General features: G+C 40.2%; 1 protein-coding gene across 6 annotated transcripts in view; it reads left to right on the forward strand.

Moving 5' to 3' along the window:
• Positions 1-23903, forward strand: part of LOC143026596 (coiled-coil domain-containing protein 186-like) — a 174697-nt gene that overhangs the window by 123539 nt on the left and 27255 nt on the right. For all 6 annotated transcript variants that reach the window (XM_076187269.1, XM_076187267.1, XM_076187268.1 and 3 more), the window contains exons 13-14: positions 13822-13989; positions 18866-19093. In XM_076187269.1, coding sequence (XP_076043384.1) covers positions 13822-13989; positions 18866-19093 — 396 coding nt within the window. The remainder of the gene's footprint in view (positions 1-13821; positions 13990-18865; positions 19094-23903) is intronic.

The raw sequence follows: 23903 nt of genomic DNA on the forward strand, positions 1-23903 counted from the left end.
TAAATAGTAAATGATAATAAATTGACATATAACTAATAATAAATGAAAATCAGACAGACAAATTATAACAAAACAAAAACAAATAATATAACATAAATCATAATCATTACAGCATCTTACTTAGGTATTTATCTAAATGATTCTTAAAGCTTCGAACTGAACTACATTGCACTACCTGTGCAGGAAGTTTATTCCACTCATTAACTACACGGTTGGCAAAGTTGTTAATACCTACTTCCAAATTGAATCTATTTCCGGACAGTTTGAGACCATTGTTTCTTGTCTGATTCTCATTCAATGTGAAAATTTTGTCACTTTTGATGTCAATTCCCTTTAAAATCTTAAAGACCTGTATAAAGTCACCTCTGAGTCTACGCTTTTTTAGGGAAAACAGATTCATGTGCTTAAGTCGATTTTCGTATGATTTATTTTTTATATTTGGAATCAGTTTTGTGGCTCGCCGTTGTACTTTTTCCAGTCTGTCAATGTCTTTAATGAGATTCGGTGACCATACGGAAACAGCATATTCCAAATGTGGACGAACTAAAGATTTATATAGCTTGTTAATGAGTGATGGACTTTTGAAATCAAAAGATCGCGCAATCAATCCCAGAATCTTATTTGCTTTCTCAGAGGCTGAAATACACTGCTTGGATGATTTGAGGTCGTTACTGATAATTACGCCGAGATCTTTTTCACTATCCACTTTTGTTAACGAATTTCCAAATAACTTGTAATCGTACTTACTGTTATTTTTACCTATGTGCATTACCTTGCATTTACTTGTGTTAAATTTCATTAGCCACTTTTCAGACCATTGCTGTAATTTATCTAAATCTTCTTGAATATCTAATTGGTTTGGGTGATCATTTGCCACTCCGCACAGTTTTGTATCATCAGCAAATTTGGAAACAGTAGATTTTAGTCCATGGTCTATATCATTTATATATACTATGAATAGAAGTGGCCCAAGAACGGAACTCTGAGGAACTCCACTTGCAACACTTTTCCATCCAGAAGTTTTTCCATTTAAAACAACTCTCTGTTTTCGACCTTTCAACCAATTACTAGTCCAACCTAATAGGCTACCACTTATTCCATGCAAAGCTAATTTAGTAAGTAGTCTTTCGTGTGGGACGGTATCAAAAGCTTTTGCAAAGTCTAGATATATTAAATCTATATTTTTTCTTTTGTCATAATTCGAGATAACTGTGTTGTAGAATTCGAGTAAGTTAGTCACGCAAGAACGTTTCCGTCTGAAACCATGCTGGCTATCATTTATCAAACGGTTACTTTCTAAATGATATTCGATAGCATCTCTGATGATAGTTTCCATTATTTTTCCTACGATTGAAGTCAAACTTATAGGCCTATAGTTATTTGGTTTCTTTTTGTCACCTTTTTTGAATATGGGAGTAACGTTAGCTAGCTTCCATTCTCTTGGGACATCTCCGGATATGATGGATTTCTTGAAAATAATTTCTAATGGAACAACAATCTCATTTTTCATTTCCTTTAAGATTCTTGGATGCCAACCGTCAGGCCCTGGTGTTATTAACTTTAACTTTGTCTATACACCTTTTAATTTTTTCTTTTGTTATATTTACCATAGTGAGTAAGTTTACCCCAGACTTTTCACAGGTTTCAGTTTGGAATTCACTTTGAGGTGTTTCGTTTACGAATACCGAGCTAAAATAATTGTTTAAGATATTACACATTCCTTCATTTGAATATTCAAGTTGACCATCAGCAGATAATAGTGGACCAATGTGATTCCTAACAACCTTTTTATCTCTAATGTAACTATAGAATTCTTTGGGATTCTCTTTGGATTTATCAGCTATGTTCATTTTGCATTGTCGTTTTCTTTTTCTTATTGTCTTTTTTAAATCTCTCTGTATTGAAACATAACTTTCATAGTCATTAGGTGCACCCGAGCACTTATATTTCTTATAAGCCTGTCTCTTTTTAGCAATACTTTTTTCAGTTTCTTTGTTGAGCCACTTTGGGCGAGCCTGATTTGGGGGACGTCTGTCCTTAAAAGGAATGTAAGTTTGAATCATCTTAGTGAGCGTATTTTGAAATATTTCCCACATCTGATCTACAGGTCTTTCGTTTAATTTTGCCTCCCAATCTGTAAGCTGAAGCTCCTGACGTAGTCCTATGAACTGAGCTTTACTGAAATCGGGTATTTTAGAAGCACAAGTATCTATTCTAAAATTGTTTAGGAGTTTGAATCTGACTAAGTTGTGATCGCTATTTGCAACAGATTCACCGACTTCTACATCAGTTACCATGCTTTCGCGGCTAGTAATCAAAAGATCGAGTAAGTTTCCATATCTTGTGGGCTCTTTTACATGCTGAATTAAGTAATTGTCACCAAGAAAATCAATCAAGCGACTACCTATATGGCCATGTTCAAGGGTCATCCAATCAATGTCAGTAAAATTGAAATCACCCATTATCAATAAATCCCGGTTGAAGAAACTAGACAGTTCTTGAAATAACAGTTTGTCGTCTGCTAATGATAATGTCTTTGGCCTATATATTACACCTATATTCATTTTTTGTCCATTTCTTTGGGTTAACTCAACCCACAAACTGTCATATGCATCCTGTTTCACTTTCTCTAAAACACAAGCATGAACATTGTTTTTAACGTACAATAGAACACCCCCACCTTTCTTATGGTTTCTATCCTGATGAAAGTGTTTAAATCCCGCAATATTAAATTCAGCTTCGAACTCTGTACCATTTAACCATGTCTCAGTTATTCCTATCATATCGAGATTTTCGCTTTTGACATACGCCTGTATTTCTTGAAATTTGTTCCTAATACTACAAGCATTAAAGTACATGGTTTTAAGAAACTCGTTATTATTTCTTTTTGACACATTTTGAGTTTCAATATCATGTCTTATATTATCATTTTATTTTTTATTTATGCCTTGCTCTATATTATTATTATTTGGTCCTTCATTGACATTCAATGCCTCATTAACATTTCTCCTATCAAAATTAACATTTCCCCCATCCTGGACATCTGGTCGATCATTGTCATCCAATCTATTTTGTACATTTTGTCCCCCTACGTCACCGTGATTCACGCCGCCCTCCCGTCGTTCAGTGACATTATGTCCGGCATCCCTTTCTAAAATTATATTTTGTCCTCCAGTGACATTATATCCTACCGTGATATTTTTTCCTCCACTATAATTACATCCCATCGTGATCTTTTGTCTTCCACTGTCATTACATCCTATCTTGATATTTTGGCCTTCATTGACATTCTGTCCGGTATCCCTTCCTAAAATTTTATTTTGTCCTTCACTGACATTATATCCTACCGTGATATTTTCTCCTCCATTATCATTACATCCTATCGTGATATTTTGTTCTCCACTATCATTATTTCCCATCGTGATCTTTTGTCCTCCACTGTCATTACATCCCATTGTGACATTTTGTCCTATGACATTACATCCTAATGTGACATTTCGTCCTCTAGCAACATTACATCCTATCATGATATTTTGGCCTTCATTGACATTCTGTCCGGTATCCCTTCCTAAAATTATATTTTGGCCTTCACTGACATTATATCCTACCGTGATATTTTCTCCTCCATTATCATTACATCCTATCGTGATATTTTGTTCACTATCATTACTTCCCATCGTGATCTTTTGTCCTCCACTGTCATTACATCCCATTGCAACATTTTGTCCTATGACATTATATCCTAATGTGACATTTCGTCCTCTAGTGACATTATATCCTAAAATTATATTTTGCCCTATACTGGTACATTGTTCTACATTAATGCTATACTCTACACTGTTTTCCCAAGTACATTCTATTTCCCCTTCCCTTTGGGCTTCTACCCTAAAAAAGGAGCTAGTTCATTACAAACTCCCACAATGAGGTTTGTAAGAACATCTTTGCCTCTGCGGGTAAGGTGGATCCCATCAGAAGCGTAAAGGTCATGGCGCCTAGAAAAGAGATACCAAGGATCAAGAAAGTGGTATCCCAATTGTGTGCACAACTGCGATATCCTATCATTGATCCCTATGGCTCTACTGTTCCAACACGAGCCTGCGTAGATCCTCGGGAGGATCCCACAGACTACGTGACGGCTCCCACATTCCTTCATCTCCTGAAGGAGGACCTTGTAATTCCGAACAAGCTCCTCTGATCTCACCCTACCTACATCGTTACTTCCCGTATGAACAATCGTAACCGTGCTCTTCCGTCCTTGCTCCCTAATGGACCGGGTACAATCAACGATCCCACGGCCCGGTTGACATACAAGCTTGCAACGTCGCTTAGTCTTTCGCTGCAGGATGTCGTCATAGCCTCGAACCATGGAGTCCCCCACCACCAAGAACTCCTGGTTTTCAGCCACTTCATCCTCCAGTAGAGCAAAACGATTGGCTAGAGCCAGCGGTTGCTCCACAGGGCACACGTCTACCGAACGCGGGCTCGACAAACAGGACCCCACGGAGCGCCACTCGCTCACGGCAGTGACAGTAGGTGAAGAAGTGGAACTCTCTTTGGGTTGTGGGGAGGGTTCACTCTTCTCACGGAGCGCACTCCTGAGAAGACGAATTTCCTCCTCACACATCCTGAGATGGACCTCTAGGTTCACGCAACCTTCACAAGCCATTTCGCTCCCCCTTTAGCAATAAAAACGGCAAAGAGGAAATACAAATCAACAACAACAAAAAATCAAAGCGGTCTCTAATAAACTAAATACGCGAAGCTTACTCTGCTTACCTTATACTATTTCTCCTACCTTTGGAGTACGGTAACAGAAAACTGTTTTGAATTTAAATAGAACACTGCACTTTATCTTATATCTGTAACTGTATAGCGCTATACGTATACAATTACAAAAACACAACACAATCACTTAACACTATTCGGAGATATAAAATTCACAGGTATTCGCTAGCTGGTGTCTGTGCAGAAAAACGAGGTCTCTAGCTGAGGTCACGAGCGGACTGAGCTGAGGTCACGAGCTCTGTCCTGCATAAACCAACTAGCATTGCACTTTTCAAAACTTTCAGGCAGGTTATCACACAATAACTCGAAATAAGTGTGCTGATTTACACTCTCATTTTGTGCAAGAAACACTAAATTGCCAACTCCACCAAATGCAAAGCATCCCCACACCATAACACTTGCAGCATGTTTCACCACTTTAGCTGTACAGCGAGGGTCATTAGGGTCAGACCCCCTGGGGCGCCTCACACGCTTCGACCTGCAGCTTGATGACACCACAAACGTTGACTTATCACTCCACAATACTCGTTTCCAGTCTTCTAAGGACCAGTCCTTATATTTCTTGCAAAATGCTATGCGATCACGTATGTTTTTTGCACTTAGGAGGGGAAGAACTTTAGCACAGCAACTACTGTATTGTAAATCTTTGGCTAAATGATCAGAAATACATCTTACAGACACATCATGCAGCAGTGCAGGGTTATTTTCTTTCAGTTTTCGAGCTGTGAGCATTGGATCTTTATCTAACTGCCTCCTAATAACTGTAGAAGTACGATTTGGTATCTTCCTTGGCCGACCAGAGCGATGCTTTGGAGTAGTAATGATGTCACTTCCTCCGTCTCGAAATTTCTTGGTCCACTTTTGCACTTGACGCACTCCAATTCCCACACGAGTAGCAATATCTTTACACTTATAACCCTCCTTATAGAGGGTTATGATTGTAACAACTGTGTCCCTTTCCAGCTCGTTACCACTTCCCATTACTGAGATATCAAGGTACAAAAACAGAGACCACCGCAAAAAAAAGACTACTCCCCGTGAGAGATGTTTAGAAACTGACTCCACGTGACATCGAGTGCGCCTAAACACAGTTGCCAAGTAGTGCATATTGTCTCGGCTAAATACAGGTACAAACGCTAGCATTGAAAAATAGTGAAAAGTTTGGGCGGATAGTTGTATTTTTCGCATGTTTTGAGTTTAGCGGAAAGTTTGGGCGCCTATAATTTTGCGGCCACTGTATATATATATACATATATATATATATAAATACAGTACATATATATATATATATATATATATATACACATACATATACCAAGGCTTTTTCCCCCTTACAAGGGAGGTAGCCAAAAAGGAAAAGGCATAAAATCATTTCCACCCATTCCATCCCTGAATACACTCCACACCCCTCCACCCTCCCTCTTATCTTAGCACCTCCTGGATGACGGGTCATCCCTGCACTTTGTCCACTGCCCTGGGTCAGAAGCAGTGTCGCAAGACACAGCACATCCACAGCAAGGCCACTTCATTAAATCGGCGACCCCCCCTCTCTGTCCCCCCCATTGCATAAAAGGAGAAGACGGGGAGAAATCCCTTCGGGTTGCGTCAAATTTTGCTCACACATACCTCACCCCCCATCCCCCCACCCATTCCACCTCATGCAATCACAACATCATCCATATACAACCATTCTCCATTCACCCGTCTTCTGTCCTCTCCCGTCCTTCCTCAACAGACATTCCCCTCTTCCCCAAAGCCTTCACCCCTATTCCCTGTGGTGGGGGAAAAGAATACTGCCACCAAGTATTTCCACTTGGATCATAAGAGGTGAGAAGAAAGGGACGGGGATTGGGACTAGGCATCCTTCTCCTTGTAGCCCCACAGGGGACATTCCTAAACTGTATATATATATAAAAACCGACATGTGTCCAGATTGACTTACGACCTGTTTGTCGGAACAGAACTCGGTCGTAAGTCGTTGACTACCTGTATATATATATGTTGTCATATTTAAGTCCTATTTAGTACTCTGAACATGTCTCTACAACACGTTTCTCTAAACATCAAACCGTTTCATATAGTTAAGTTAGGCTTAAATCAAACACAGAATATTACAAGGGGTGATCAAAAAGTAATGACAGTGATACCATATATTTTCACGGTACAGAGGTAAATCCAAATAGTGGCCTACATTCCTTCAAAGTACTCCCCTCCTGCCTCTATGCAATGTTCCATCCTCTTTCGCCACTTCATGAAGCACTCACGGTACTCAGAAGCCGATATACCTCGTAGCTCTGAATTGACTGCTCGCGCCAGATCTTGGATGCGATGAAACAGCTTCCCTGCGATCGCACCCTTGATCTTTGGAAACAACCAAAAATCACAGGGAGCAAGGTCAGGCGAGTAGGGTGGGTGGGGGAGAAGTGTGATCCCCTGCTGCTCCAGGAACTGCACAGTGAGGCGAGCTTTGTGGGGGGCAGCATTGTCATGGTGCAGCAAAAGGCGCGATCGGCGACGGGTTGGTGCAGTCTTGGCCTGATATTCCAGGACTCGAGGAAGGACGTGATCAGTGTAGTACTGGGCTGTGATAGTACACTGTTGAGGCATTACATCCACACACATTGGTCCTTGTGAATTGAAGAAGATGGTGAAAAGGCGCTTCCTGCTGCAAAATCCTTCCTTCAGAATCTGAGGTCGAGGTTCTTCATCACTCAACCACACCATGTTAGACTGCTCGTCTCTGGTGGTGAAGAAAGAAATCCAACACTCATCTCTGGTAGCTACATCTGAGAATCGTTTCGGACCATTTGGCTCGAATTCAGCCAGCCATAGACGACAAATCCGCACCCGTTCGCTCTTCTGCTCTTCCGTAAGCAAATGAGGTATCCATCGAGCACACTTCTTCCTCAGCCCTAAGTGTTCATGCACGATGTCATGTGCGCTCCCATAACTGACACCGAGCTCCAAGGATAAGAATCGAAGAGTAACAGTTGGATCTTCGTCAATGATGGCCTGCGCACGGACCGTCGTTGCTTCGGTCACGGATGTCCGAGGGCGGCCAGGACGATGATCATCTTCTAGCTGCAATTTTCCGGCTGCGAAAGCTCGAATCCAGCGGGAAACAGTTTCCAGTGATGGAGTAGACTCGGGAAAAACTTGCAACAATTCCTCTCTGATCTCCATTGCTTTTTTCCCGAGTTTCCACCTTGTGAAGGTGTAGAATCTGCAGCCTTCTTTCGAAAAATCCATGTTTCCTGTTAGAGAGGCAAACCAACAATGACGCAATCGCACAGCGCAACGATAAAATGTAAGCTAGACAAACAGCGACAAGCTCAAACATGTAACAACAGGCAACACTTGCTGCCCCTTGCTCCCCGCCCCCCCAACACTTATAGTCTCTCAGCTACGAGTCCGACTGTCATTACTTTCTGATCACCCCTAGTAAAGTTACTACAATTGGTTTAATATTGTAAACATAAAAATCATACAGTGATATGGTTTAATGTCACAAACTCCTCCCTATCAGAAGGCTAGGACGGTGCCCCTCACAGAGGACTTTGTAGCATGGAATTTAATGAACCATGCCCTTGGTTCAACTTTGCCGGTGGCAGGATTCGAACCGCCATCCCCTCGACCTTTGCCGCAAGTAACGCCGCCCTAACCCGCTCAGCCAGCGAGCTCCCAAGCCAGCTGGCTGAAAAATACAATTATGTACAGAAGATGTTGGAAAAAAAAAAAAAAATAGAAAACATTTGTGGAAATACAAAAAGTCAATTTAAAACAAAGACACAAACAAAATTTAGTCGCAGCTTGGATAGCTGGTGCTGGGCTGTGGATCATCCGGGTCAGCTGTTGGTGTGGTGGGAGGAGGGGTAACGGTTGGTGTTGTAGGGGGTGGGGTAACAGTCGGTAAGGTGGCAGCAGGGGCAACAGTAGGAGTGACTGGTGGAGTTGTGTTTCATGAACATAGTAAGCTTCATTTGGATTGATTGCTTTTTTTCTCATCATAAATTTCACGATATGGACACACCGCATCGTTTATCCTTTCAATCCTTGTAAAGTGTTCGAAGTTGGGGTCCATTTCTTCCAACTGTTTAAGGAATTTATTCATTGTAGCGAAGCTTTCTGATAATCCCTTAGTGGTGAATTTCCTTACTGGCAACTCTTCTTCTTCCTCTGCCTGTCTTCTCTCCTCTTCAGCCATTCGTTCCTCTTCCAATTCAATTAGTTTTTCATTTGTTAGTTCACCGGATTCTTGATCTAATAATTCTTCCACATCTTCTAATTCACATTCCAATAAAAGTTCTTTTGACAATTTCAGTATTTTTTCATGCATCTCATTGAGTTCTTCATTGTCAAATCCAGCAAAATCATGCACATAACATGAGACACTTTTTTTCCAAATTCCATTCATACACTTTTCAGTTACAGCCCCCCATGCAGCAGATAGATTCTTGATGCACATATGAACATTGTATTGTTTCCAAAATTGATGTAGGCTTAGTTCTGGGTTGGCATCTATAGCAGCTATTGCTTGGGCAAAAGTGATTTTCAAATAGTTTGCTTTGAATGTTGCAATCGAACCTTGGTCCATAGGTTGAAGAATTGATGTTGTGTTAGGCAGCAAATAAACAACTTTCACATTGGAATGAAGATCACCCAAGTGAGGTGGATGTCCATGTGCATTATCCAACAGAAATAAAACTTTAAAAGCAATTCCTTTTTCTAACAAATACTCACACACTTGAGTTATGAAGCAATTCACAAACCAGTCATCAAAAAGTGGCTGAGTCATCCATGCCTTACAATTTGATCAAAAGTAAACAGGCAAAGTGTGCTTGTTTACGTTTGAATGCACGTGGGTTTTCCGAATGGTAAATTAAGGATGGCTTCAGTTTGAATCTTGTCAAGCAGAAGAATAAGCCTATCCTTGTAAGCTTTAAATCCTGGCATTGCTTTAGCTTCTTTATGGATATATGTGCATCATGGCATTTGCTTCCAATACAGTTCTGTTTTGTCTACATTAAGTATTTGCTGTGGAAGATAGCCATCATCTGTAATAATTTCATCAAACACTTCCACAAACTTTTTAGCTCCTTCATCTGCACTCGCTGCTTCTCCTGTCACACGAACACTATGAAGTTGAAATCTTTTTTTAAATCTATCCAGTACTTGCAACAAAATCTTGCATGTATTCATCTCCAGCATGTTCCTTCAAAGTCTCCAACAGACTTTTCGCCTTCATCTGTACAGTAAACAGGCTTAACGGTGTCCTTTTCTGAATTTGGTCTTCCATCCAAGCACTTAACAATTTCTCCATTTCATGGATGGGTCCCATACATTTCTTGGTTATCACAGTTGAACGCATGGGTGCAGAACCTTTTATAGCTTCACAAATTCTTTCTTTGTCTTTCAAGATCATTGACATGGTTGAATGTGATAACTGCATATCACGTGTGATTGCTTTCACTTTTTTCCTCCTTCAAACTGTTTAATCACATTCAGTTTTTGGTCCAGATCAATGGCTTTTCTTTCCTTCTTGGCTGACTTGGGAGTGGACAAAGGTAATTCCTTCTTGGGAGCCATCTTGGGGGTATTTTATAATATAACTTTTTGGTGGACACAGAGGATGTTAGCACTATGATGAACAAAGTGTCAGTGAGACACTGAGTGAGTGAGCAGCAGCACTATCATGCGTTGAGAGATGGAGAGGCGGGTAGGAGGGTAGCACTGGAAAATACGAACTAATAAGTGCATATTACAGTAAAAGCCCTTGTATCTGGCATCAGTGGGACCCTAAAGCATGCCAGATATTAAAAAATTCCAGATACTTGAAGGGATAATAAAGTCTATATTCACTTACTTTATTCACCAACCATGTCAGTTGTACACCAACAAAACATAACAGCAGTCACTTTATTCACTAACCATGTCAATTTTACACCAATAAACCATAAAAGCACCAAATCTTAACAATTATACTGTATACATTTTGTAATGTTACAGTGTACTTCTCGTACTTCCTATGAGCGCGGCGATCAAACGCAGCGGTCAACAACGAACTGCCTAGTCATTATCACTCGTCTCACTTGTCAGGTGTACACTTTTCTTAGCCTTATACATCTGTCCACCTTTCATAAACTAATGTCAGTCTGCTTTCAACTCTTGCCTCTTTGCAACAAAAACTCATTTTGAATGCAGGGAACGGCCATGACATCACACGTGGTCATGTAAATGTATTGTTCAGCAAACTTAACAAAAACTGCTAAACCTTTTGCTGCATCTATCCATGAAACTTTGAGCTCTGGGTCATCTTCCTCTTCACCATGGGAGTTGGAACCAATTTGTATTGATTTTATGTATATGTAGATTTTCATATATTTTAATGCTTGGAAAAAATATGCTGGATACTTGAAGTTGCCGATTAATAGAATGCCGGATACAAGGGCTTTTATTGTATATATATATTATGCAGATGGGTGGTGACGGTCGTAAAGTCGAACAGTCGTATGTCAGATAGGTCATAAGTCGACGACTATCTGTTATATATATATATATATATATATATATATATATATATATATATATATATATATATACAGTCACTATCCGAGTTACAACGTATGCGAGTTACGACCACCCGTACTTACAACCACATCTAGCAGATGCCTATTATGAGTTTACTGTACATGTCAGCACAGCGTGTAAGATAGTTGTGGCAACCGGCATCGCGTACGGCAGTTATGGCAGAGATGGAAAAGTTGCTATACATGTGGTTGGAAGATAATAGGCAAAGAAATGTGAGAGTGACGTTGCAAGCAGTGCAAAGTAAGGATACAAGTTAATTTCACATGTTGAAAGAACGTGCAGGTGAAGAATACGCTTCACATGAGTTCATAGTGAGTGCTGGGTGGTTTCGTTGCTTTCGAGAGCGTTACCAGGTTCACCATGTGTTGTCGAAAGGTGAGGCTGCTAGCAGTGATGCGCCTGCAGCTAAGGCATTTGTGGAAGAGTTTGATAAATTATGGATAAAGGATATTTATGTACTTACGACCACATCTAGCTGATGCCTATTATGAGTTTACTAATATGAATACACTATAATAAGTATTTTCTTTCTTTAACTTACCATATCATATTAACTAAGCAACTGAAAACAATACTATATACAACTGTAGGAGAGAAGCCAAATGCAGAGTATTGGATCCAATGTATTTAACGTTTCGCCCACCAGGGCTTCTTCAGAAATAACGTAGTGGACAAACATCTGACTTCTTATATAACCCGAGCTTGCGGGGAGAAACGAACATGAAACTAGTAGAGACTGAACAACTTCACACCAGGCTTAACCCCTTCCATACGGGGCCGCACACGTAGGCGTCATGGGGAGCGAGTGTATTCGCGAGGCTGCCATATCGGCGTCTTGATTATATTTATTGTAGTCGCCCCTCCATAATGACATTCTTTCTAATTCTTTTGTAATCGCATTTTCTATGGTTACCAAAATTCACGGGTGAAGAGAGAACGATCGATATAAGCGGTGACTATATTTTATGATGCGATTATTATTGCGACACGTCGTACGGCTGGCATTGGCTGCTGCCACCGAGATCTAAGTCCATGACGCCTACGTGTGCGGCACCGTATGGAAGGGGTTAATGACCCCCTTATGGGTCGATAGCCTTAAAAAAGTCCACTATGTTATTTCGGGAGAAGCCCTGCTGAGCACAACGTTAAACACATTGGATCCCATACTCTGCGTTTGGCTTCTCTCCTACAGTGCTGTTGCAGTCGTTGCTGCTTTTACTCAATGCTGTATACAGAGATAAATGTACTGTACCTATATCTCACACTTAGAATGGATTGAAATGGATGAGAAAAATAGATCTTAAAATATACATATATTTAGAGTACATACAACAATTGAAGAACTAAGAAAAAATTATTAAAAGGAAATTACAATTTAAAAAACTTAAAAATGGTAAGCAAGGTTATATTTAATACGTGTGTGTGTGTGTATACAGGTATAGTATATACATACAGTACCTGCATACGTATATATACTGAAATACAGTACAGTATTAAAACATTGAAAAAAATAGAAAAAATTATAAAAATAAAAATAAAAAGCATTGACAAATAAACAGTAAACAGCTTGTATTTAATAGTATTCAATAGAAAAAGTTACTTAAATATGCAACAGATTGATATCATGTATCCTAGAGTAGAACCCTTGTGTTGGCCATTTTGGATAGAATCCGACTTATGACCAATCTGACTTACGACTGGTTGGTCGGAACCTATCTAGGTCGTAACTCGGATAGTGGCTGTATATATATATATGTATGAGTTAGCCAAAAAACAAAGGCATAAAATCCACTCCCATCCATTCCATCCCCACACACTCCATTCCCATTCATCCCCCTCCCTCCCTCTCATCCCAGCTCCTTCCAGATAATGGGTCACTTTAAAAAAGAAACAGCCTTACAGAACAAGAGAATAAACATTCAAAGAAATTAAATAAAAACATTACTAATCTAATAGATAAGACAAGACAAAGAAAAAAAAAGGGGGGGGGCAAAATGCAGGGTTGACCCATCATCTAGGAGGAGCCAAGATAAGAGGGAGGGAGGGGGGGTGAATGAGAGTGAAGTATGTGAGGATGGAATGGGTGGGAGTGGATTTTATGCCTTTGGTTTTTGGCTATCTCCCTTGTAAGTGGAAAAAAGCCGTTGGTATATCTGTGTGTGTATACTCTAACACAGGGGTGGGGAACCTTTTTGTGCATGAAGGCCACCTTACCCACATAGAGGACGCACTGAACAAATTATTATTATTATTCTTTTTTTTTTCAATTATTTTATCCCTTTTATGATATTATAAGTTTCAGGTGTATAATGATTTCAGACTTAAAAAATATTCAAGGTCTTTAAAAAAAATAATATGTATATCAAAGGCCGCAGAAGGCCGCACTTGATGGCCCGGAAGGCCGCAGGTTCCCCACCTCTGCTCTAACACATACTCCTTCTCATGTAGGATTTGACCAGAGAGATGCAAAAACTACGGAAACGTGCTGATGCTAGTGACAGTGGCATGTTGGGCTCTGTGACACTAAATGACACACTCTCACAAGGATCACGGGCCTCCTCTAACACATCACTTAATGCAGTGGAATATCATAATGGTTCAGCAATACCAAATCAGGTGAGTTTATTACTATTATCCATTTGTTTTGTCTGTGTTTGGGTCCTGACTGCTTGGCAACATACAGTCAATGCTGTATTGACTGTTTTTGTGGCAGGATGACCCCAAAGACCAGAGCCACACATCATTCCTTTGTAATAGAATGAAATCTCAACTCATAAAATAATGATGACATGCTTTTAGACCACTTCCTTTTTTTATGGTGTCCTCTTGAATTTATTCTTCTCCATATCTTTGAAAGAGGAGGCAAAAAGGAGAGCAGATGTAGAATGGAAGAGGAATATGACAAAATAAAGATTAAATAAAAAGATGGTTTGGAAGGAAGTTAAGAGAGGAAGGGGAGGCAAGTCAAGTAGAGAAGAAAAGGTGCAAATGGGCAGATATTAACAGAAGAGGTGGTGGTAAGGGGAAGGTGGGCAGAGTATTTTAGAGAGCTGTTGAATGTGGAAGTGGATAAAGAGGGATTGGTGGTGGCAGTGGGAGGTGCTAAGAAAATGACTGATGGGAGAGGAAAATGAAGGGGAAATGAGAAGAGATGAAATGCAAGTAGTTTTGAAAATTATGAGAGCATGTAAGGCACCTGGGTTAGATGGGTGTCGTGCAGAATGTATGAAGAAAGGAAATACAGTAATAGTGAACTGGCTAGTGAGGTTGTTTAATGGGGGAGGAATATGACAGAGTATTTTGAAACCAATAAATAGATGTTTTGGAAGAAAATCAAGAGAGAAAGGGGAGGTGAGTCAAGTAGAGAAGAAAAGGTAAAAGATGCAGATGGACAGATCTTAACAGAAAAGGAGGTGGTAAGAGCAAGATGGGCATAGTATTTTAGAGAGATTTTTGAATGTGGAGGAGGATAGGGAGGGATTGGTGGTATTAGTGGGAGGTGCTAAGAAAAAAAACAGGGATGGGAGAAAATAATGGAGAAATAAGTAAAGAAAAGGTGCAAGTAGCTCTGTAAATGATGAGAACAAGTAAGGTACCTGGGTTAGATGGATGCCATATGGAGTGTGTAAAGAAAGGAGGTACATTAATAGTGGACTGGATAGTGAGATTGTTTAATCTGTAAGGGAGGGTAGAATGCTGGACGACTGGAGGAGTGCATGAATAGTTCTGCTTTACAAGGAAAAATGGGACACATATGAGTATAGGAGTTTCAGAGGGATTGGTCTGTGGAGTGTAGTTGAGAAGGGTTATGGGAGGGTTTTAATTGAGAGGATTAGGACAGGAACAGAGGAAGTAATTGGTGAGGAACAGTGTGAGTTTAGGAAAGGTAGGGGTTGCATGGATCATATTTTTGTGATAAGAAAGATATGTGAGAAAGCTTTAGGAAAAGGTAAGGATGTTTTTTGGGCCTTTATGGATTTGGAAAAGATTTATGACAAGGTAGATGGGAAGGAACTGTAGGAAGTTTTGCAGATATATGGGATTGGGAGAAAGCTGTTAAGGGCAGTCAAGAGTTTTTATTAGAGTAATAGAACCTGTATTAGAATTGAAAATGGAGAGAGTGAGTGGTTTGAGGTAAATGTGGGACTGCGTCAGGAATATGTCGTGACCCCATGGCTGTTTAGTGTGTACATGGATGGGGTGGTGTAGGAGATAAAGTCTAGAGCAGTGGTTCTTAACCTGGGGGGCGCACCCCCCTAGGGAGGCGTAAGTGATTTTCAGGGGGATGTGAGAGGCTCAGGAGAAAAGTAGAAAATTGACCAGTTATGTGTTATTTTCTTGACAAGAAATGGGTCAGTAATGTAGAGGTAAGTTTATGAGATAATGCAGAAGTATTGTCATCACTAACTCTTTATTTTCAAAAGTCTCCCAGCCATACAAGTTTTCCAATTTATTGACCACCCCTCCCTGCAAGGGGGGGGGTCTATAGGTCCAAGGGGGGCATGGAGGAAAAGAACAGCGCCTAGAGGGGCCGTGGTAGTAAAAAGGTTAAGAACCACTGGTCTAGAGTAATGGGTAGGGGACTGGAGATTGTTAAAGAAAAAAGAGAAAAATGGGAAGTGAGCCAGTTGTTTGTTGATGCCACTGCACTTGTGGCAGGGTCAGAGGAAGGATGAAGGGAGTTAGTGACAGAGTTTGGGAAGGTATTTGATAGGAGAAAGTTGAAAATTAATATGGGTAAAAGCAAGGTGATGAGATATACAAAGGATGACAATGAATTGAAAGTAAGTCTAAAAGGAGAGGATGGAGGAAGTGGATAGCTTTAGGTATTTGGGGTTGCATGTGGCGGGAAAGAGAGGAGTGGGGTTGTAGGTAAAGTGTAGATTGAGAGAAGCAAGTAAATGTCTTGGGGGATTGAAAAATATTATGAGAAATAGGCATCTGAGAATGGATGCAAAGAGGAGATTGTATGAAGAGGTGATTGTGCTGATGGCATTGTATGGGGCAAACACTTGGAATCTAATCACTTCAGTATATGTCAAATTCTAGCACAGAGCATTGGCTGCCATATGTACAATACATCACACTACTTGCATTATAAAATATAAAGTCACTGCTGTATTACTCATTCTCTTTTACTCTGAGTAATAATAAACACAGAAAACATGATCAAACCAGCTCACAGAATACAGGGGTAACTCACGTACAACTACAAAAAAAATATATAATCAAAATGCCGATGATGGTATCCTCGTGTACCCACACATGCCTCATAACACCTATGTATGCATCATCATACCAAGAAGGTTAAGAGAGGCAGAGGAAAAGTTTGAATGTGTTTGAAATGAAATGTCTGAGAAGTATGGTAGGGGTTACTAAATTGGATAGAATGAGAAACGAGGAGGTGAGGAGAATGGGAGTGGAAAAGAAGATGGCAGATAGGATATATGGAAAGAATGAGTGAAAAAAAATATTAGTAAAAGGGGTGTGGAAGGCAGAGGTGGAGGGGAGTGAACCTGAGGGGACAACCAAGGATGAAATGGATGGATTTAAAGAGGCATTGAGCAAGAGGGAAATGTCTGTTGAGCAAGGAAGGGAGAAGGCAGGAGATAGTGGTGAGTGGAGAATGGCTGTATATAGATAATACTATGATGCAAGAAAGGGGGTGGGATAGGGAGTGGTTATGTATGACTAATATTTTGATGCAACCCAAAGGGATTTCTCCCTGTCTGCTTTTTCTGCATGATTGGCCTTCCTGTGGATGTGCTGTGTTTTGCTGTATTGCTTTTGACCCAGGGTAGTGGGCAGGATAGAGGGATGATCTGTCATCTGTGAGGAACTAAGGTGAGAGGGAAGAAAGAGTGGTGGATGGGAGTGGAATGCTTGGGAGTGAAATGGGTGGGGGCAGGTACTTGCCTCTTGACTTGGCTATCTACCTTGTAAGAGGCAAAATGCCCTTGGTATATAGATATCTGTGACTACCTTTTCTATCTCTGCTCCCCCTGTGGTGATGGGAAGAGTAAGAAGAAAGGTGCTGTTGTGTTCCCATGCAAGTTGTAGAAAGCAGTTAAATGGGAGGGGGTGAGGAGACTAGGGATCTTACAAAATTCAAAGGGTAAGAGGGTCAGGGAGGACTCCAAACAGAACACTAGTCATTGGGTTATTAAGTGTATGTGGATGTAATACAGTTCAAATTAAAGGGAAATGATTGGCAGTATGTGAGAAGAAAGATGGATCTGTTAGTGTTGAGTGAAACATAAGTTGAAAGAGAGGGATAAGTCTGAGTTTGGGATTGTGGTTGGCAGATTATCAGGAGTGATAAGAGGGCAAAGGAGGGAAGGAGTGGCATTGTTGGTAAGTGATGAGACAGGAAAGTGGAGTTGGAGTGGAGGGAAGAATCATCAAGATAATGTGGGCGAAGGTGAAATTGGGAGGGGAGATATGAATTTTTGTGAATGCATATGGTCTTGGTAGTGACAAAAGAGAAGAGGAAAGAGAGGCTTTTTGGATTTACATAGATGACTTTTAATGAAGCAGCCTTGCTGTGGATGTGCTGTGTCTTGCGACACTGCTTCTGACCCAGGGCAGTGGACAAGGTGCAGGGATGACCCGTCATCCAGGAGGTGCTCAGATAAGAGGGAGGGTGGAGGGGTGTGGAGTGTATTCAGGGATGGAATGGGTGGAAATGATTTTATGCCTTTCCCTTTTTGGCTACCTCCCTTGTAAGGGGGAAAAAGCCTTGGTATATGTATGTATGTATGTACATAGATGACTTTATAGAGAGATTTGGGAGAAATGTAAATGTAATGGTATTGGGGGATCTCCATATCAGAGTAGGAAATTAGCTGATAGGATTTTAGGTAAAAATTATAATGGTATAAAGATGTTAGAGATGTGTTTAGAAAGGGAGGTAATCATTGCAGACATAGTGTTCAAGAAGAGAGAGACAAGCATGAATATATAAATATATGTGGGAAAGCATGATGGAGGGGTGGGTGGTTGAAAGGGCATTAATGGATGATGTAGTGGATAGAGTGAAGTTGAAGGGAAACTGAAAATGGGAAGGATGGATGGGATGAAGGGGGCCTTGGGTACAAAAGGAATGTCTTTTGAGCAGGGAAGGGAGATGGGGATGAGATAGTTGTTATGAGAGAAAGATTGTGAATGAATAAATTGACATGGCATTAAGGAATTTCTTCTTGTCTCCTCTGTAATTTCTAGATGGGATGAGGAGGGGAGGGGTTGTCATGTAATGAAGTAATAGGGGTAAACCAGTTTTAAGTGTCAGGTCAGTCCTGCTTTAGGGATGCTGTATCTTACTATATTGTTTCTGTCCCATGGTGGGTTTCTACCCCTTCTAAGGAAGGAAAAGTCCTTTTGGTATTTGTATATATGTATGTTAAATATGTATGCACATTATTTCTTTATGTATATATTTTCATATGTGAATTAAGATTTAAAGAAATTGCTTTCATATTTTTACTCAAAATAGGAGTTGGCAGGCCCAGTCAGTGATCCAGTGGCAATGCAACGACTGCTGGTGGATCGTATTGTAAAACTTCAAAAGAGCTCAGCACGTCGGCAAGAAAAAATAGACTTTTTAGAAGAGCATGTGGCTCAGTTATTAGGGGAACTTAAGAAGAAATCTAAAATAATTCACCATTATATTATGAAGGAAGAAGCTGGGGCACTTGTCAACTCAGCATCAGATTCATCAAAGGTAATCTTAGACATCCTAGTAATGAAATTAAAAATGTGCAATAAAAGTTCAATAGTCTAAGTGTCAGTGGACATGAAGTTATTTAAATGATCAGATTTTTCAAATTCTTGGCCGAGACCTGTGAAGACAAGTTATTTTAGGTATCAGTACTCACCAGAAATGTGTATAAGTATTGAACAAAAATTGTATATAGATAGGCTTAATCCAGGTAAATAGAGTAGATTTAGGGATAATAAAGGCACAAAAAAGTAAAGCTGGTAGCACAAGTATTATGTTCTTTAGTGTACTGTACATCTGAACTCTCATCAGAAGTCCACCATAGGTAATCTCCTGAATCCAGTTGATCTAGTTTAGGTTTCTTCCTTGTCTTTCTAGTGTCTCTTTCCATCATTAATTGTCCATCTGCCATGAATTTCTACTTGGACTTCCATTAGTGATGAATTCCTTCATAATATTTTTTCTAGTTTTGTGTTAAATGGAGTTATGTGGACAAACAAACAGCAACAGACCCATTGCTCTTTACATGACTGTATCGGTACTTAACCTATTAATAATATTATCATGAGATAAAATAGGCAAAAAGGAGACCAGGTGTGTAATGGAAAATTTTGAAAGTAATAGGGAGATATTTTGTATGGAAATTAAGAGAGGAATCAAGTAGAGAAGAAAAGATAAAAGGTGCAGATGGAGAGATGGCAGTAAGAGGAAGATGAGCAGAGTATTTTAGGAATTTGCCAAATGTGAAGAAGGATAGGGAGGGAAAGGTAGTTACAGTGGGAAGTGCTAAGAAAATGACCCTGACAAACGAGAAAAATGGAGGAGAAATAAGGAAAGATGAGGTGAAAGTAGTTATCAAAATCATGAGAGCAGGTAAGGCACTTGGGTTAGATGGGTGTGATACAGTGTCTAAAAAAGGGAGGTACAGTGATGATGGACTGGCTGGTGAGGTTGTTTAATGTTTGTCTAAAAGAGGGTAGAGTGCTGGAGGACTGGAGGAGTATTACCTGATTGTACATACATATACCAATGTCTTTTTCCCCCATACAAGGGAGGTATCCAGAGTCAAAGACATAAATCCACTCCCACCCATTTCATCCCCACATACTCCACTTCCATTCACCACCCCTCCCTCCTTCTTTTCTTGGCTCTTCCTGGATGATGGGTCATCCCTGCATCTTGCCCAGTGCCCTGCATCAGAAGTAATGCAGCAAGACACAGTACATCCACAGCAAGGCCACTTTACTTGATTCATCCTTGCATCACAGTATCATTTATACACAACAATTCTCCACTCACTTCTATCTCATGCCTACTCCCTTCCTTGCTCAACATACACCCTCTCATTGAAAGCCCCTTTCACCCCATCCATCTCATCCTCGGTTGCCCCCTCAAGATCACTTCATCCACCTTTGCCTTCCACACCTCTTTTACAAATCTCTCTTCACTCATTCTTTCCTTGTGTCCAAACCATCCCAATACTCTTTCATCAGTCTTATCTGCCATCTGCTTTTCCACCCCCACTCTCCTCACCTCATTTCTCACTCTATCCAACCTACCCCTACCATACTTCGCAGACATTTCATCTCATACACATTTAAACTTCTCTTCTTTACTTCTCTTAAATTCCAAGTCTCCTCTCCATACAGTGCTCTCAGCACAATGACCCCTTCATATGATATCTTTGCATTCATTCCCAGCTGCCTGTTTCTCATCACAGTTTTTAATCCTCCAAGGCATTTACTTGCTTCCCTTGATCTACAATTTACCTCCACCTCTACTCCCTTTCCTTCCTCATAACTAATACCTAAATACCTGAAACTGTCCACTTCCTTCAGCCTCTCTCCCTTAAGACTTACATCCAACTCACTGCCATCGTCTTGTACATCTCATCACCTTATTTTTACTCACATTTACCTTGAACATTTTCCTGTTGCATACCTTCCCAAACTCATTCACCAACTGCCTTAACCCCCCCCCCCCCGACCCTGCCACAAGTGCAGTGTTCTTAGCAAACAATAACTGGCTCACCTACCACTTTTCTTAATTTTCTTTTACCATCACCAGTCCTCTGCCCATTAACCTCACATTTACCTCCTGCACCACCCTAACCATATACACATTGAACAGCCATAGGGACATGACACATCCCTGACACAGCCCCATCTTTACCTCAAATCATTCACTCTCTCCATATCCAATTCTAACACAGGCTCTACTTCTCTCATAAAAATTCTTGATTGCTCTTAACAGCTTTCCTCCAATCCAATATATCTGCAAAACCTCCGATAGTGCCTTCCTGTCTACTTTGTCATAAACTTTTTCCAAATCCATAAAGACCCAAATAACTTCCTTACCTTTTGCTAAAACTTTCTGCTTTACCACAAAAATCTGATCCACACAACCTCTACCTTTCCTAAACCCACACTACTCACCAATTACTCTCTCTGTTCCTCTTCTATTCCTCTCAATTAAAACCCTCCTATAAGCCTGTAGGTTGTGACTACATTAGTTGGAGGTGTGAAGAGAAAGGCTTCTCTGGGTTCTTTGCTTTGATTGTTAAACTTGTTGGCTTTACAGTTGGGCCTAGTCTGTTGTTTACTACGTAGGCAGCAACAAAGAAAATGTGTGATGGTTGCCAACACATCTTTACAATCTATATTTATGTACATATTCCTTACGTCTATGTACAGTATGGAACTGAGTGTGAGCACCCAGTATAATTTACATATACATATAAACACAAATACAGGAAGAACATAATTCAGATGCAAATTTAAGTTACTGTTATGTTTTGGCAATATTCCTGATTGTCTCTTGGAGCTTGGACAGCAGGTGGCCATTGCAGGTGGCCAAGAGGTCAGTCTCCCTGACTGAGGGTTAGATCACACAATAGGAATTTGTTGAAGCCTACTGCTGTGTACAAGTTGAGAACTGTTTGCACCACAAGCACACAAGTATGCATGCTAGCACAGAATGAATAAATCATAAACTCAAAGGTAAGCATAAAGGCATACAGGCATTGTCTTGCAACAAGCCTTGCCAACTATACAATTATACTATTACAGCTATCCCCCACCACAATCTAACAAACAAAATATAATACAGACATGTACAATAACACCAAAAGATGTCTGGCCAATTATCTGGCAGGCAGGAATGCTTATGTGTCATATAATGCCCAATCATTGCACACCAGAAACATTAAGAATGGAGTACCACAGGGCTTAGTTCTATCCCCCAAACTCTGTAATCTATACATGCATGATGAACCCAACCAGACACCTCAGAAATACAAATATCTTCCTATGCAGACAACATAACAATCACATGTACACATTGTAACACAAAGCTGCAGAAGTAATACAGCCATACCTTGATACACTCAACACATAGTTCATTACAAACAGACTCAAAATAGCCCCAGCCAAATCTACAGCAACACTTCTCACCAACTGGACAAAAGAACACAAATACATACCTCATCTCTATATCAACAATGCTCAAATACCACACACACACAAAACAGTATGTGCTAACACTATACAAGATTTTAAGATAAAACTTGATGCGGAGAGATACAAAGACGGGTCACCACGAGCATAGTTCCCTTCCCGTATATTACAACTAGGTAAATACACACACACTTTCGTCGGATGGACGGCGAGAATTGGAGTTCCGAAGAAAAGCTAAATCTACGTGGATCCCAACATCAAGGAAGTACCTTATTGTATTTATAGGCAAGGGGAAACCTCGTGGTGTAGTGGGAAGGTGATAAAAAAAGAAGGAGAGGGATTACTGAGGGAAATGGAAGGAAATGAGGAAGGGGAGGACTTGGTCCAGGAGGCCAAGCATCTTGTAAACAAACGAAGGACTGAGGATTTTGAAGAAGGGAATAACAAAAATGTAAAGATTAGGAATATAGATAAGAGCAGCACAATGGAAGGTGAAGATAATAATTTCCAGGAATTTAATGAGGGGGGTTGGATACCAATCTCCCCCGATTAGCAAGACTAGAGGAAAAACTTGAAAAAATTACCGAACAGTGGGAGAATAGGTTCGGTAACATAGCAAAGATTGCGCAGAGAGTTGAAAAATTGGAAGAACTAGAGAAGGTGAACAAAAACTTAACCAATGAAATAGAAGAATTAAAAAGACAGTTAAAAGAAGTAAAAGAGGAGAATGGGGAATTAAAGAGGAATAATAAAGACAATAAAGAGGCCATAGCAAAAGAAGCACAGGGTTGGAAAAAAAAATCCAAGAAAACAGTTGAGTTGCATTTACTGGCATAATTAAACAGCAAATGAAAGAACAAACTGAAGACTCAGTTATTAAAGTGATGAGACAGGAGATTATAGTAAGAGACTAAGCAGATAAAAAGAAATGTATAATTATATTAGGAATGGAAGAGAAATATAACCTAAATAGAACCACAAGAATCAATGAGAAAAAAGAAAAAGTAAGCAGTTTACTAGAATTAGTTCAGGAAGATGAACCTGAAATCATGAAACAAATTGAAGAGATGTATAAACTCAGAAAGTATAGTACAGATAAGACCAGACCAATTAACTACTTCCATACGGTGATGCCTACGTAGGCGGCATGAGGAGCAAGTGGGTACTCGATGATGCCGACGTCGCCATCTTGATTATATTCATTGTAGTCGTACCTACATAATTTCCATTCTCTCTAAACTGGCTTCATCAATTTTCTATGGTTATCAAAATACACGGGTGAAAGAGAACGAACGATTGAGCACTAACTTTATATTTTATAATGCGATTATTATGACGCAATATCGCACGTCGGGCAG

The sequence above is a fragment of the Oratosquilla oratoria genome, chromosome 6, assembly GCF_046742065.1.
Source record: "Oratosquilla oratoria isolate Oo_2021 chromosome 6, ASM4674206v1, whole genome shotgun sequence".
NCBI classification, from domain to species: domain Eukaryota; kingdom Metazoa; phylum Arthropoda; class Malacostraca; order Stomatopoda; family Squillidae; genus Oratosquilla; species Oratosquilla oratoria.